The following is a 17,218-nucleotide window of genomic DNA, read 5'->3' as shown; positions in this document are numbered from 1 at the left end:
CGATTAAAATGTGAAAATAGCTGTAAGGTGGGGGTGCTGGTGGTGGGGGGCTGTAAAAAAAAATACAAAATAATGTAAGTAAAAATAGATTTCTCGATACTGAATTATTTCTCAGATCACTTCCTATAGGTCAGGGGTAGGACTGGGCGATATAATACCACCATGTCTTTATAATAGTATATATAATAGTATATTTATATAGTATATAATAGTGATACATGATATATATCACAATATGTTTAAATTACCTTCCAAAACAAGAGTGAATAAAATTCCACAATGATGAAATTATAAAAACACAAAAAAATCAGATTTTTGGTGTTATTTTTATTTTGAGGATTTGGGGGGAAAAATGGAAAAAAGTTCACATACCTGCATAAGAGCGCTACCTGTTAGGTTTTCCATGCCTACAACCAAACTAGAAGCATTAGTAGAGTTTGGAGATGCAATCCACTTCTTAAATCTATCTTTGTGCTCCTGTAATTTATCCAGAAGTTCTGCAATCACACTTTTTCTCTCACTCCCAACTTGGTGATTGGCTGTAAATTTAGCATGCCTTCCCTGTAAATGCCTTTCCAAATTACTCTCTATTATTTGACAACTTCTCATCACAAAGAAAACATGCAGGCAATCCGTCTGCATTGGTAATGAAAGCAAATGATTTGGTTTATTCTTCTTTGAATCCTCTGTTCTCATCAGTTATATAATTTTTTTTCCCTTTGGGATCCATGGCCTAAGATACACCCCCCACTTTGTTTACAACAGCCACCTGCCTGGCACGGCGCAGCGCTGAAACGTGTTGCAGACTATGACGCAAATCTTTGACAGAAATATTAAAATCCGTTTAAAATGATTGATATATATAAAAAAAAAATTTAGCATTGGAAAACATAATGAATGTTTGTTTCACCTCCTGCACACCATATTAAAACAAACAAAAAAAAATCCATCTTTTTCCATTTTCTTTATTTTTTAAAAAGGTTAAAAAGACGCAAGGGGGGCATTAAAGAGACGCATGCAGAACTGATATAGATTGTTTATAAAACCGAAGATCTCTTTGGGAAAAAATAAAATTAGCATTAGCTATTATTAACTATCATAAACTAATTAAGGTCAATACCAAAATGTATTGTAGATATTAGATCCCTGACCAAACCGGCCTTTTGCCTTTTGGGATTATATCTCCACTAAACCTAAGGTTAGCCCTCTGGAGCATTTTTNAAAATTAGCATTAGCTATTATTAACTATCATAAACTAATTAAGGTCAATACCAAAATGTATTGTAGATATTAGATCCCTGACCAAACCGGCCTTTTGCCTTTTGGGATTATATCTCCACTAAACCTAAGGTTAGCCCTCTGGAGCATTTTTATTCTTGCAGCCAGTTTACAAATTATAGCATTTTTTTATTTTTTTTATTTATTATGTTTGAAAAGTGAAGTATATTTGTGCAAATCAGGATTTCCCAACTTGTGTTTTTTTTTTCTTAGATCATTCCAGCTAAAGCCAATATAATTTTTTTTTTTTTTAATGTGGTATAAATCAAATATCTCGATGACTAATGATTTATCTCTCCAGCAGTCATGCTGAGCTTTAAAATTAAACATAAAAAGTGGATTTTATTTTCCATAAAACATAAACAGGATTTTTTTTTCTACAAAAAAAATTACAAATCCTGAACAAAAGGCTGTGAAGCTCAGGCAAAACTTCTGTAAGTTTGCCTGAGCTCGTTTTACTTGGACTGTCTTGAAAAACACTCTTCAAAAACTTCCCATCAAACAGAGAAATAACAGAGAAATAACATGCTAATGCTAGCCTGCAAATTGCATCAAAGGAAAGCAAAATGGAGAATATTAATTTCAAATGCATTTTAACACTAGGAAAAAAATCTGATCTTTCAATATTTGGCCTGCCAAGCACAGGTTATAACCAACTAATAGGAGATTAATGTATAAATTCAACAGCTTTTCAGAAACTGTAATCAATCAATAAGAGCTAAAATTTTCTTTGTCCCAATATGTCAACAGTGATGTGCATGGATGCCAAAATCAACTTTGACTCCAACGCAGCGTACCGCCAGGAGAAAGTGTTCGCAATGCGCGACTGGAGTCAGGAGGACCCCCGCGACCAGCAGGCCGCCAAGGCTGACCTCAACTACATAGGCCTGGACGGGACTATCGGCTGCCTGGGTTTGTGATTTTAAGGGATTTATTATTTTTTTTTTTTTTATATCTTTATCTTAATATTTCAATCTTCATGTACTGTAGGTTGTTAGTTTTCCCAGTTGAGTTAAGAGAAGTAATTTTTGCATATTAAAAAAAAAGAACCAAAACAGTTTTCAGGAAGAGTCTTTTTCTTATCTCTTCAAAAGTTTAGATTTAAAATATGAAAGTCTTTTTGTTTGTAAAGTTTGTGGTCAGTTTTTGATCTGGTTTTAGTTCAGCCTGAGCTGCTGACACTCAGTTTTGCTCATTCTGATTCTTTTTAAGAGCTAACTAGTTTAGGACGCCCTCTGGTGACGAGCTTTCAGTGAATATAAATAGTAGCAGCAGAAACGAACGATCCTCATGTTTGGAATGTGAGGGAGGGCAGGTGGGAGCAGCGTCTCCTAATACAAATGAAGCAACAACAAAAATATGTAGTTGATGTAAATAGACTTTAGCATCAACTGCTACTATCAGTACAGTTTGTGTTGCTAACATTTCTATAGTTCAATCTGACCTGATTACTGAGGTTGGTTTGATGGTTGACAGCAGTTTTTATGACTGACGGATGTTAAAGTCTTTATTAGGCCTTTCTAAAAAAAAAAAAAAAAACGAAAAATATTCCAAATTTGGATCAATTCCTATCTTAATTCCTAAAGATCAAGTTTTAAAAATTCTTTTTAGTTTTAACCTTTAATTTTCTTGCAGCCAGTATTAACTGCGGACATAACTTGGAGAACATAATATAATTTAAAGGCATAGTGGAGGATTTTTGCTCATTTTTGAAAAGCCCCACCCTCTCCACTTTGATTAAATCATGTACATGCACAACCCTGTACCCGCTCCCGAGAGCGTGCAGGGGCCCATTTCTCCTTGTGCACGCTCTGTTTAAAAGTTGCTGTTTGCATCACTCATACAAGCTTACTTTCCAAAAGGAGATTGGCAGTTTTTTCACTATGTTAGACTCCCCACCGGTAAGTGAAAATGGTGACGAGCACGTAGGACAGCCTTACGTAAACATATCACCCCAATGATGGACAATTAGAAGGACCACTTATTTAGATGATCCACTCGGAAAAAGAACATCCTCCACTATGCCTTGAAAATAGTTTCTCTTACCTGTCCTTTCTGCTCTTTTTCTTTCTGCTACATACTACATTTATCAAAGTTCTCTGTAATAAATGTAGTATAATATTGTTTTAATTAGACCATCGGGCCTTCCTTGTCTTTAGTAAATGGTGCTGGTCTGGCAATGGCCACCATGGACATCATCAAGCTCCACGGAGGCACACCGGCCAACTTCTTGGATGTAGGAGGCGGAGCCACTGCTCATCAGGTGACGGAGGCATTTAAACTCATCACTTCAGACAAGAAGGTAAAAACTCAACAGCTCCACAGCAAACGCTCTACTTAAATGGATGTTTCAGGTCGCCAAGTTCCATATTTGTGTCTGATGTTTGTTTCTGTCTCTTTGTTCCATGTGATCTAGGTGCAGGCCATCCTGGTCAACATCTTTGGAGGCATCATGAGGTGTGATGTCATCGCCCAGGGCATCATTATGGCTGTCAGAGACCTAGATCTCAAAATCCCCATCGTAGTACGGTTACAAGGTACACAGAGCAGAACACACACTTGGTAAAAACTCATAAAAAGCAAACAAGAGGAGATTGTTGTAGATTAGATTTCCTGCAACATATAATTTTGCTATTTATCGTATATCCCTGAAGAGTGCTTGACAGATGCTGTGCAGCATCCTCAGCAGTGACTGGGGTCTTTGTTTTATTGCTGTGGGGAAAAGGGAGTAAAGACTTTTATTTGCTAATCTCATTATAATCCTCATCTGTTGTCCCAAAGTTTGAGATAAATAAGCAAACAGGAACTTCCTAATTTAGTCTCCTTTGAAGTGTGTCTTACCCTTGGAGACGAGGTGAGGAATTCCTTCACGGTTCAAGTGTTTGATCAGGATCCTCTTGACTGACTTCCTCTGAATATTTGATGATAACAAAAAAAAATGAATAAAATAAACCAGATTTCTACAGTGAAAATCTTCATGATCCTCTCTTTAATATTAGGATGGAGGACCAAACACCAAGCTTAAAAGGGCTTCACCTGAATTTATTGTCTGTCTGCTTTAGGGTTAAACTCACCCTGCACACATTTATGGGCTTTGGTTTCCTAAAACTGAGCACTTATAACAGAAATTAAATGATGTTATCTCTAATAATACATCATAGGGCTGGTATTGGAAATGATTGTGTGAGATGATCAATCTGAGCCTAATTTGGAAGGAGTGATGAAAGTAGTGATAGAAACTCATTGGTTCACATGAGTTTAGATGCATCGTTCAGGTCTTTGCTTTCTAGAGAGCATAACTCACAAAAAAATGTTTACATAAACTTTGATTTCCCTCAGTTAGTAGAATAAATATTTAGATGAACTGATCAGAAGTTAGAGAATTTTAAAAACTTTGTCTTTTTTTTATTATCAGCTTTTGATCCCTCTTTGTATTCATGTTTTAGTAGAAGCAGAGGTATGGTTACCTTGTGTGTTTTAGAGTGGAGTTAGTCTTTTAAAAAGAAAATAATTTGAGTTCAGCAGCAAATGTATCAAACGTCTTAGAATAAGTTCTGAGATTAACCTTAAGAGTGGACAAAAATATTCTAACTTAAAGGCTGGACTTGAAAGTTATTTATCAAGCAGGAGGAATCAAAGAGCCAGAGAAGTGGAGACCTCTGATTGGATGCTCTGATTGCAGGAGGTGATCCTATGTCCGAGTTGGAACATTTAGTGATAAATAGACTTGGTCACTGCATTAAATAGCTAAGAAAAAGTCCTTTAACCTTAATTTTTCCCATTGACAGCCGCTTCTTATTAATTAACCTTATTTGATGCCTAAAACTGTAAATTGCTCTCATGTTTCATTAAAAATGAGCCTCATGTCTCTTCCTATCATGTTTTAAAAGCATTTTTAAATAGCTACACCCCAATTCTTTGCTTCCTTTGGATTCATTTTAGATACCTGATCACTGGCAATGACAAATGGCTAATGAGTCTTTTCATTCTGCAACATCACAGATGAGTATTGACCTGAGTGAAGTTGGCCCTCCCACCTCCTTCAAATCAGACAAAATTAGTGTCAAACGTTTGTGCTACATTTGTGCAGCAAAAATGTTTGTTTTTTGCCGCTATCGTTTTAAAGATATAAAGAAATATTTCTAGAGGTCATCAAAAGGTCAACCAGCCCCCCCACCTTCTTCAAATCAGACGAAATGGGTGTCAATAACTTAGCTCGGTTTGTGCTGGTTTGTGCAGCAAAAATTTTCGTTTCTGCTGCTTTAGCTTTGAAGATATTCATGAAAACGTAAAGGTCAAAAGGTCAACCAGCCCCCCCACCTTCTTCAAATTAGACAAAATTGGTGTCAAACGTTTGTGCTACGTTTGTGCAGCAAAATTTTTCTTTTGTGCTGCTACCATTTTAAAGATATAAAGAGATGTTTCTAGAAGTCATTAAAGGTTAACCAGCCACCCCACTTTCTTCAAATTAGACAAAATTGTTGTCAAACGTTTGAGCTGGTTTGTGCAGCAAAAAATTTTTTTTTGTGTTGCTTTGGCTTTGAAGACATTAATGAAAATGTAAAGGTCAAAAAGGTCAACCAGCCCCCCCCCCCCCCCCCCCCCACCTTCTTTCAATTTGACAAAATTGGTGTCAAAAGTTTGTGCTGGTTTGTGCAGCCAAAATTTTCGTATGTGCCGCTATCATTTTTTTACAGTTTAAAATTATATAATCATAGGTTAGCAACTTATAATTTATATGAAATTCAAAGTTTCAGAATGAACAAATGTTCAGTGACCTTTGATGGCTTCCACAAACAGTTATTAATATAATTAAAATGTTAGCAGTACAAAAAATTTAAATATTTTAAAATATGCATTTTTAAATTTTTAATATATTTATTTTAAATATATTATAATTAAAATTAATTCTAAAATTTTATATTTTTGTATGGCAATTGTCATTTGTACTGCTATCATTTCAATGATATTAATAATATTTTGTAGAGATCATCAAAGGTCAGTTAACATCTGTTTTTGCTGCACAAACCAGCACAAACGGAGCCGAGTTAATTGACACCCATTTTGTCTGATTTGAAGAAGATGTGTGTGTGTGTGTGGGGGGAGGGGCTGGTTGACCTTTAATGACTTCTAGAAACCTTTCTATATATCTTTAAAATGGTAGCGGCACAAATGAAAATTCTTGCTGCACAAACCAGCACAAACGTAGCAAAAAACGTTTGACACCAATTTTGTCTAATTTGAAGAAAGTGGGGGGGCTGGTTGACCTTTACATTTTCATTAATATCTTCAAAGCCAAAGCAACACAAACGACAATTTTTGCTGCACAAACCAGCACAATCGTAGCACAAGCGTTTGACACAAATTTTGTCTGATTTAAGGAAGGTGGGGGGCCAACTTCACTCAGGTTGAGTATTGTTATCATGACTTTGCACCAATATGGTGCATTTACTGATAAGACAAAGCTGAATATTTTTAGATTCTACCCACCACACTGATCTGTTCTGATCCAGAACTATCCTTAAAATCTCTCCATATAAACAAGAATTCTTCTTATTCAACAGAGGGATGGATTAAATGATTAAAAGCACAAAAAGAGGTAAAAAGAAAAAAAAAAACACGCAGATACTTTCATTTCAGTACAGTAAGAAGAAAGCATATAAAACAGTAGCTTTGTTCAAACTTCCCTGAGGCTACCTCTTCTTTGCTTTCATGGAGGCTTAACTCTGACATCTCGACCCAAATCAAACAGACAGTCCAGTCGAATGGAGAACAGTCCCTAAACAGAAAGCTTGTCATGTATTTACCTTCATCTTTGTCTAACAGAAGCTGGCAGCTCTGCAGGACGCCTTGTCTCTGTGTGTCTCTTAGTTCAAACTCTCACTTGGGGAAAAATGCACCAAGTCAAGCTAATCTTAGCTGGGGCTTATTGTGGTGGTTTATGCATTATATTGTACAGTCTCAATAATCAGGGGAGAGCAGCGGAGGCTGCGGTGTTTGTCTGCTTGCTTGAATCCCTTGCTGGTGGCAGAACAATGAAATATGCAAAGAGATATTTGTTTGGAGCTGTTTCCCTAAGGATGGCCTCTTCTGCTCCTGCTTCCTATTTTGGCATCACAATGGTTCCACAAGCAGACATCCTCCTTTTAGTCACTGCATCTTTTCATAAACTTTAAATTACATTTTAAATTACATTTTTCACTTTTTGGTCAGAAAAGCTGTTTAATTATTCTGTTTGCTTAACTTAGACCTTGGAGTCATTATTATTTAAAACTCTGCATTCAGTAGCTGCTATAAACTGCAGGACTGTCTCAAGTCCCCTTTAGCACATTGCTTCTCTTTCTTTTTTCACTCTGTCTTAAAGAAATGATTGAATATACCTTTTATTGGAGAAAGACAAGTTTGAACCCCAATCCTTCCTGTTGTGGTTAAGTGTACCCATAATAAACTCTGATTAAAATAAGGTAAAGACAAGGATGCATACAGTGGTAGCCGTTCAAAATTTCCGCACTTTCCTTGATGGACCCTTGGCTGGTCCCCTACAATTGCTTTTTAAACATCGATCTTTGTACTAAAATATTCTGTCATGATTTGTAGACATTAAGATCTAAAGAGAAGCAACATCTCCTGCTCAGACCCTGTAATTCAGTGAAAGAGTGGAGTTTGAGTAAAAAAAAAAAAAAAAAAATGCATGCCCAGGAGAAGGCCGTTGGAGGGGAGTAGTCTGCGATTCGGCTGGCGTTTGACTGGGGAGGGTGATTTTAAATGGCCTCTACTGTAGATGTCTGGCCCTGTAGACGCATCTGATAAATACAAATAAGGTGGCTTCAAAATGTTTTGGAGTGAAAATACTAAAACCTTATTCTTCTTGACAGTTGCTAGAGTAACCATAGTCTTTGATCAGCTGCAAGCGATCATCCATATCAGTCGATCTCTTATTGCTTCTTTGCTCCATGATGTCATTTTGGTTCAGGACATACGGCATCAAGCTTCTCTGGTTTAGAAAAAGACTCATTCTTGACAAAAAGCTTTCTGTGTGTCTTTAGGGACGAGAGTGGATGATGCCAAAGCTCTGATCGCTGCCAGTCCTCTCAAAATCCTGGCATGTGACGACCTCGACGAAGCTGCAAAAATGGTAAAAAAAACCCATTTTATTTTAGGGTCTTTGTTTTGATTATGAAGGCACCAGAGAAAAACAGAGGAGAATATAGCTGCTGGAGAAAGAGGGGAGAGAGAGGCGAGGTGTGAGCAGAAAGGTCGCTTTAGCTTTACAACCAAACACCTGATGAATGAAAGCGTTGCTGAAAGCAGTGTTGCTTTTTATTCAGCTGAAAGCAGGAATGACTCACAGGTTTGAACATGAGTCATAGTAACCTCTGAAACCAGAGACTGATCAGTTTATTTATAATAATTATAGTTTTAGAATTGTGTGTATTGTTTATTCTAGTAAAGAGTTTGAGAAAATCTGTTTACTTAGTGACTTGAAAAAGTCGAATACAAACTAATCAAAACACCGTAATTACCAAATGACTAAGTGGTAAAATGTGAAGCAGCTAAAAAAGGTTTTTGTCGTCTGTTTGCAGGTTGTAAAGCTTTCAGAAATAGTTTCCTTGGCAAAAGAAGCTCAAGTGGACATCACCTTCCAGCTGCCCATCTAAGAAAGCCTCACATACCCATGTTGCCCCTCAGCGACCTCCACCCCCACCCCACTCACTGACAGTAGGACCGACGCCTCCAGAAGATTCATTAGCTTCATTTCAATGGTGTGTGTGGTGTGATGGTGAGACTGAACAGCTCTCACCTCTAGCAATTAAAAACGCCTTCTTTTCTCAACATGCTCTTCCTTTTTTCCAGAGCTCCCTCTGAGACTCAATCTTTTGCACTTAAGACGAAACGCACAACCCCCCCCCAACCCCCCCAGCCTATAACATCATTTCTACTCTGAGAGCGTGACTCGTGATCATTTTACTTCTTTACTTGCTGGGATCACCTCGTTAAAAAACACAGCAGCTTTTTTCAGTTTGTTACAGAATCCTCAGATTTAAGTCGCCTCGTTTCCGTCAGTCAGGAGCTAAAATGGCTGCAGTGAAGAGTGTTAGTTTATTGAACTTGTCCCTGTAGGAGTATCAAGCTCTACTGCTTTGATCTAGTTTTGATCCGTCAACATGCTCTGGTCCAGGCTGCAGGCAGAGGAATTCATCATCTGGTTCACTGCTGACCACATCCAAACCGTGAGAGCCTGGGCGCTATCTTTAAAAGTAGCTATTAGAAGGTTTTTCATACTTTAGCTTCAGCTGCACACGTCCGAATGAATTTCATATTAACCTTTGAGCCTCCAGATCCGGGATCACCGACCGTCACAGGCATCAGGTCGGCGGGTTAGAAGTCTGCTGCAGCTCAATGTTTAGTCGCCATAAAGATAGCTGATCCATTACATCAAGAGTTTGTTATTGTTAGCGGCTTCCTTTGGAGTGAGGCTGAAATGCCACAATGCCTGTGTTCACTTAGTTTTACTCCGTTTATTACAAGTGAAACAATATCCTCTAGGCTGTTTAGAGCTGGTAGTTAAATAGCTGCTGGATGAAGACGTGTCTGTTTTTGTCTTTTCTAACTTACCTTTCAGTGTTTGTTGGAAACAAACACTGAAATTCATTAAACAAGCCCCACTATATTCTTTCTTTAATGGTATGATTATCACAGCGGGTTACACTATTATAGAAAAGATACTTTATGACTGAAGTTTCGGCTGCTTTCTAAACGGCACTTCCCTACAGACGGGGACAACAAGCAAAGCAGATATGATGGAGGCAGACTAACAAGGAAAAAGCTCCTCTGATTTCTCTCACTGAATGTCAGAGAGAGTAAAATCAGATTGGGAGGAAAAATCTGGACCTGTTAGATCAATATCTGAAAAATAATACATTGTGCAGCCGAACTTTAAAAATAACTGTTCGTTATGGTATAAACAGCAGATAGTTTATTGATGGTTGAGGACAGATGCTGGTTTGTTTTCCCGAAGTGACTCAACAATACCAGGTTCCTAAAAAATAAATCAGGAGACCGAGTCCCTACTTAAACCCTACTTAAAGTCAATGCTATAATATGTACTACTCCTATACATTAAGTTTAAATAATTTTTTTAGGCAGCATTAATAAAAAAAACAGTTATGGTCCTCAATGAGTTTTTAAACTTGCGTGTTCCTTGTAAGAAATAACCTTTCAGCATTTCTTTTTTGTTTCTAACAGTAAAAATCCAGTATTTTTAAACTCTTTAAGTGTTTGAATCGTCTTTGTTGTTTTTTTGGGGTTCCATAGCAGCTGAAGTTGTGTTCAGGAAGAGGGAAGTAAAAGCTGATGATCCAGAGTCTTAACAAATTGAACCACATCCATGTTTTCCTATTTAATTTCATACATTTTTTGTCCTTTTAAGTACAGGTTCATATCAGTTTGCTGAGTCTAAAAACACCCAAGTAACCCAATTATTTTGAACACTTTGCTGCTGGACAACTCAGATTATTTATTAGATTACTGCAACGTATTTTATGTGAACTGAAACCTGTAAGAGACTCCTGTTCATTCTGCCATCACACCACCCAACAGCAGCTGCTTCCTCCAAGGTCCTTTTCTTTCTGTAGGCAAAGCTCCAGTCTTGCTAGTCTGCATCCCATCAGATGAACTGTAAAAGCAGCTCTAGTTGTTTTCTCTCCTTCCTTTCTCTCCCTCTGCCTCCACGCCTCAACAAGCAGACATTGTGAGTTGTACGTTATTTTATCTTGTAAATAACTAGACTGATGTTCTCACTCTGTAACATATTTATGAGGATTCACAAAGAGTTCGGCAATGAAAAGAATAAATGCAGAGAACAACAGAATCTTCGTGTGTTTCTTTTTCTTTCTATCAGCAGAGCTTTTGTTTTGAGTTGTTTAAAAACAGAAGTAGTAAAAAGCATTTTATTTTAAGCTTAACAAATGAGAACTAAATTACCTATAACCAGAATGTTCTATAAACACTCCATTGTCAAAATACATATCAAAACCATAATTGTGTTGCATCAGGAGGACCTGGCTGAGAAATCATACAAGGCTTTGTCTATATAAGACTCAAACTCACTGCGGATCCAGACATTTGAATTGAGAAAGCTTCCTGGAGAGGTGGCGAAACATCTTCAAATCTTGGAAACCAAGTCCAGTGGATATTATTTTCTTTGAATTTTTACGGAAAGTCTCCATTGTAGTTAGCATAAATCCTGAAACAAAATAATTAACACTGGGGACATGTCTGGGCTATCTATTGATATGTGATATTTTCTTTATCTTATTCCTTTCTTACACTTTGTTTTATCCCAGGCTGGAGTGAGTTTTTTTTTCTTTCTGGGAAATATTACCTTACACTTTTTATCAGAAAAAGAAATTCCCCGCTGCCTCATTTTGAGTCCTTAAATGAAGCATGTCCCATTGTCGTCTTCCAATTCCAAAAAGTCACATGACAGGGTTCCCGCGGGTCCTTAAAAAGTCTTAAAAGGCATTGAATTCTTCAAAATAAAACTAAGGCCTTAATTGGTATTAAAATGTCTTAAATCAGTCTTTCGTAGGTCTTAATTTTTAAAACATCATAAATAGGATAATTTTTATTACGATTTATTGTTGTTATCTAAATAAAACATTAAAATTGAAAATTCTTTTTTACAGTAATTTGAAAAAAATAATGGCTCGCCATTATTGGTTCCGTCCCGATAGCAGAACCAATAAAGTGTTGTTGCGGCCGGGACATTTAGGAGATGCACCATTAACTTTTTGTCTGGAAAATATGAGCAAGTGTAAATGTAATGAAAATTGGCTCCAGCCAAGAGTTTTCTCCATGGCTAAAGCCAGTACCAGGGGACATATATGAGGCAAAGTGTATTTTGTCCAAGAAGTGATTTAAGCTCGAAACGATGGGAATTAAGGCAGTGGAGTCGCACATGCGAAGCGCAAAACACAAATCTTCAAAATCGAGCTACCGAGAAACAGCCGGTATTTCTCAGTTTTGTTTCCACACTTGTCTCTGCAACGCCGCCACTTATCACCAGATCAAGCATACTAAGAAAACGATGCAAAGAAAAATAGCTGCAAAAAAGACTTAGCACTGGTTATGTTGTGGCTTTCTCTGCTAAAACAAAGTTTGTGAATTCAGTTAAATAATTATTCATTTATCTGTCATTTGTGTGTTTTTAGCTTTCCTGTATGGACATTTTTTCAAAATTTGAAATGTTAGTGCAGTGGTTTATGTTCAAATAAACCTTTGGGTAAAGTTGTCGCAAGTGGGTTTTTCTTGTGTTTCTTGTAAATTTGGTCTTAAATTTTTATTTCAAGTGGCATTAAAAAGTCTTAAAAAGTCTTGAATTTAACTTTCCTTATGCTGTAGGAACCCTGCTTGAGACAATGTACTTAGACAACTCTGGCATCAAGTGATGTTTGCACATAAATGTCATTGCACTTTTCCCCTTGTGCCTGTTCTCCATCTCAGTCTGTGGAATTTGTTTTACTAGCTAAAATATCAACAAAAATAAAAACAACTGAATTCTGCTACTCTGTTCTTTAGATTTAGCTTACATGTGTGTTAAAACTTTGATAATTACCTGCTGCAGTGGCCGAACATTTTCCCACAGTCCCAGAACAGACGGTTCATGTCCCAGATCCACTGCTTTGCCAATACATAGGATGGTAGCAGTTCAAACTATGCTCATATTTAACTTGTATTTGATCAGGAAAGTCCCTTTGAGATTCAAAAACCATTCTAGGCCATCTTGGGCCATAGATGGCAATAGTTCCATCACAGCAACAATAAAGATAAAATTTAGCGCTGCTGGTTTGTTCAATGGCATTTACAGCCTCCGCTACAGACATTTTAAAAAACTCAGCAGCCTCTCTTTTGAGTTTAAATGGAGTGTTTGCAGTGTCAATAAACCATCCTGGTGTCTGAAAGACTGAACACGAGCAGGTAAAGGAAAGCAGTTTTCTACTGCAGATCTGGTCATCAATAAAGCTTGGAGCCGACCTTGTAGTTTTAACTTTATATCAGTAGATGTCCCTATATGATCAATTGTAACATAAAAAAAAAAAGTTTTAGAATATAACCCGAAATATAACTGAATCATCTTTATCAGAAAGAGGCAGAGACTATATTAACTCTCAAAAATGTGCCTGATTGAGCTCCATGCTGCTTTCCAATCAGACTAGTGTTTTATTTAAGCTACAAGAGGTCACTTGGGTTTTTTGGTTTTGAAAATGTTTCAACTGCATTGAAACCAAATAAGCCGTTACACTTTTGTTTACATTAATCATATCAATATAGTTAAAGAGGTATACGTCTACATCATATGTTACATATAGTTTACCGTAGAAAATATTTTTCCTGTTTTTTTTCCCCCACAAAATATATATATCCTGCAAAAACCCCTAACTTAGCTTATCTTGGTCTGTCACATGGGAACCCAGAGAGAAAATAAAACATTTTTAAGCAGCGTTAAGGGGAAGTGGCAGTTTTTTCATTATACTGTGACACCTTACTTTGAAAAGGGATGTAAAATTTTCCTCCATTTGTGGATCAACACTTTTTTAACTATGTATTTTTATTTCTATTTTTGACCTCTGATTTTGGATGCTGTGCTGCTGGAAGGCTTTTTGCTATCATCATCAATTATACATGAATTATTTAATTTCCCTTTCGGATTGGTAAAATTTTTATTTATTTATTTTAATATTAATCTTTTTATAGTTCATAAACATCTCAAAAGCTGAAATTATGCAAACATTTTATTCAGACCCTGACGAGTTGGAAAGGATCTGCCAATGATGCAGAGCAGGAGCAGAGAGAGAGAGAGGGGATATTTATAGAACACTTGAAAATGCAACAGAGCTTGGTTGCCAGTGGTTGTTAAATACAGATGGTGTTGGCCAGGTCAAGCTCTAGCAGAAAAATATCAGAGATGTGTGCTCGGCACTGAAAAAGATCAAAGAATTAAAGGAGATGGAGGTTCAGACAGATGAAAGTCTGGTCAGAGTCAATTTTTCTTTTTATGAGTTCAGTTCAGGAACAAGCTCAGCACCCTCCTCTCCTGCCAACAGTCAAACTGACATCCCATCCTCCTTTGCCCCAAAGCTTCCCTCTCACGCCTCAAATATTGCATCTTCCACCTCTGTAATGGACCCTCCTACTTCTGTTTTTTCTCAACTAAATGAGAGGAGCTGCTCCTTTCACCTGTGTGTCTCTACAAGTCAAGCGACGAGATCCCAAAGAGACTAACTGGCAATAAGTCACCAGGCCCAGATGGTGTCGGACCAGAGCCCTGTAGGCCTGGGCAAGGCAACTCTGTAGGATTTTACCACACCTCTTCAACCCTAGCCTGACCCAGGAGACAGTTTATGTGATGTGTCTAATTCTGCTACCAAAGAAAACTCAGCCAACTGTCTGGATCAACTGTTTAATTTAGTAGTCAGCATCACAGGACCACCACAGGGGGCAGTACTCTTACCATTCCTTTTTACTCTATAAAACTCTCTATTTAATGCATTTGGGTGCAATAAAGAAGAACAAGAAGCTGAGTACAGCGAGCTGTTGGACCAGTAATCTTATCCTTAATGTGAACAAAACAGGTGAGATGGTTGTAGAATTCAGAAGAAATGGGAACAACTCAAAACCTATAAACATATTGGAGGTGGAGTGGAAATACATTGGCTTTAACAGACTGAGAACAGACTGGAGATGTACAGCTTGACGTTAACCTTTCATTTCTTATGTTTTTCTGGGCTCATCAACAGTTAAAAGAATTGTTTTATTGCAGCAATTTCCTCAGAGTATCTATAAAGTTTAGGGTATCGTATTTTTGTCCAGACCTGTTTTTTTGAAGTTTATTTTTTTGAAAAGATTCTGTTGAAGCATGATTGAATAGCAATGTCTGATTCTCATATGCTCATTTGCTTAGAATTTTTATTTATTACTTTTTGTAGGGGTTGAGGGTCTTTAATCAGGGACAGAGTGGCAGTCTGTGGGAGTGGGTTTCAAATTCACAACCTCAGGATTCCAAGCTCTATGCCCTAACCACTAGGCCACCACTCCCTTTTGTCAGATACAACTGATTTCTGTGACCATTGTAGGTTTTCTTTAATTGAACCAGGGATACCAACAAGTGTGTAACAGTAAATATAATCAATAAAAGGGACAGAGCAGACTAGTTTTTAAGGAAGCCTTCATTGTTTGCAGGAAGATGCTGCATATCCTATAAGTTTTGTAGAGAATGATCACTTCTGCAATCAAGTGCTGAGGTAAAAGCATCAGAGCAAATTACATAAAGATGCCCCAACAAGCAGCTTAAAAATACCTAGAATATCTGGAGAGGATTTCACAAAGAATAATTCTTCATACAATAAAAAGCAGTATGGACTGTGAGGATCTTCATCAAAAGACTGGTAAACATCAACAGAGTATCTTTAGATCCGGAGCAAGACAGACTTCCACAGAAGATCCATTATTCCTATAGCTAGTAAATATAACATATATTTAACAATTCACTGAAAAAAAAAAATGCCTGAACTGTAACATTTTTTTTTGCCTTTGAGATCAACGAAGTATTCTTAAATTGAGTTAAATTGAAGTAATGCTTCAGCACATCATTTAGCACATTTTATCATCAAGCTACTGCAGTAATCCGGAACTCTTTGTCCGCTGGAACTTTCTAGTGGCTAAAGCACATCTCTGGATGGTGATTTATGTTCCCCTGTTTTTTGTCAAAGTGTTTTAACCTGTAATGTTATAAACTCAAACCTCCCTTCAATTACACTGTATTTTACTAACAGTTACCTTAGGGATGAATAATTTCCCTCTAATATACATGAATGAGGCTCTTTCACTTTGAACATAGACCTGCCTGTTCTGCTGCACAGAATGAACTGCACACACTCAGTATGATAATGCTCTAGGGAGCTTATTTTTCATATGTCAGGCTTTGCAGGGAACTAAAAGCAGCTTGCTTTGATTACACGTTCTTCTTTGGGAGTCAAGCAGGCTGACTGTAATGACAGGTTGATGACGTGAGTGGGAGTTTGGTTGCTGCAGGTTAAACTCTGCTTGTGGAAATCAGCTTATAATTCAAGCTCTTCTTAGATAAAGCCAAGAAACATAACAATCAATAGGAGTTAAACTGTGACACTAAAATATTTTTTTCCTTCTGCAGTTCTGTGAAAAAGTCTTTTCCACAGTTTTCCTTTGGTTATTTATTTTTCCCTTTTTCATCACATGTCCAAGTTGATCATAATATTTTAATATCAATACCTGGCAAGATGCTGTAGCTGAAACAGCAACCACTGCTTTCGAATGACAATTTTATTTATTCAACTGGATAAGAAAGTTGTGCAAAATTAACTGACTATGTATTCTTGGTCCTTTATTCCATTATGAAATAACTGTCTTTAACATATACAAACAGCTGTAACTGATGGAACCATGGATTTTGCTCTCTACCTAAAGGTTCTGAGAGTTAATGTCCATAAATAGACTAATCAAAGCAAGTGCATGTTTACTTTGATAGAAAGGTTTTAACCAATCTGATTTTATGACTTGAGTTGTCTCTGTAAAGTGCCTCATGATGACGTGTTGTGAATAGGTGATAATAAATAAATGAAATTGAAACTAAACTTGGTTTATACAAAAGGACAGTTATCTGAAGAACAACAGCAGGTTAATAGTGATATGGCTCAAAAATCAAAAGGGAGACAAGTGGCCTAGTCAAAGTCTGAACTGAAGTCCGATTGAGATTAAATGAGGCTTTTAAATCATTGGAAAGATATTTGTTTTAGGGGTTTTGATCCTAAAGCGAATCCTTGATGAATAAGTAAAAATTTGCTTTATTTTTGCCCTGCTGAAAATCAGCCATAAATATTTTACTGTTATGCTGTCGTGATGA

At 37.0% G+C, this 17,218-nt stretch overlaps 1 protein-coding gene across 1 annotated transcript in view; it reads left to right on the top strand.

Moving 5' to 3' along the window:
* Positions 1–11,160, top strand: part of sucla2 (succinate-CoA ligase, ADP-forming, beta subunit) — a 27,663-nt gene extending 16,503 nt beyond the window's left edge. Inside the window, exons 7-11 of the mRNA XM_015383350.1 lie at positions 2,029–2,190; positions 3,438–3,580; positions 3,695–3,815; positions 8,325–8,413; positions 8,862–11,160. Of these exons, the coding sequence (XP_015238836.1) occupies positions 2,029–2,190; positions 3,438–3,580; positions 3,695–3,815; positions 8,325–8,413; positions 8,862–8,936 (590 nt within the window). The 3' untranslated portion in view covers positions 8,937–11,160. The remainder of the gene's footprint in view (positions 1–2,028; positions 2,191–3,437; positions 3,581–3,694; positions 3,816–8,324; positions 8,414–8,861) is intronic.
* The last annotated feature ends 6,058 nt before the right edge of the window (positions 11,161–17,218 follow it).

Source organism: Cyprinodon variegatus, unplaced genomic scaffold, assembly GCF_000732505.1.
Source record: "Cyprinodon variegatus isolate N-32 unplaced genomic scaffold, C_variegatus-1.0 Scaffold282, whole genome shotgun sequence".
NCBI lineage: Eukaryota > Metazoa > Chordata > Actinopteri > Cyprinodontiformes > Cyprinodontidae > Cyprinodon > Cyprinodon variegatus.
The sequence above is the reverse complement of the archived record's forward strand: the minus strand, read 5'-3'. Positions and strand labels throughout refer to the sequence as shown.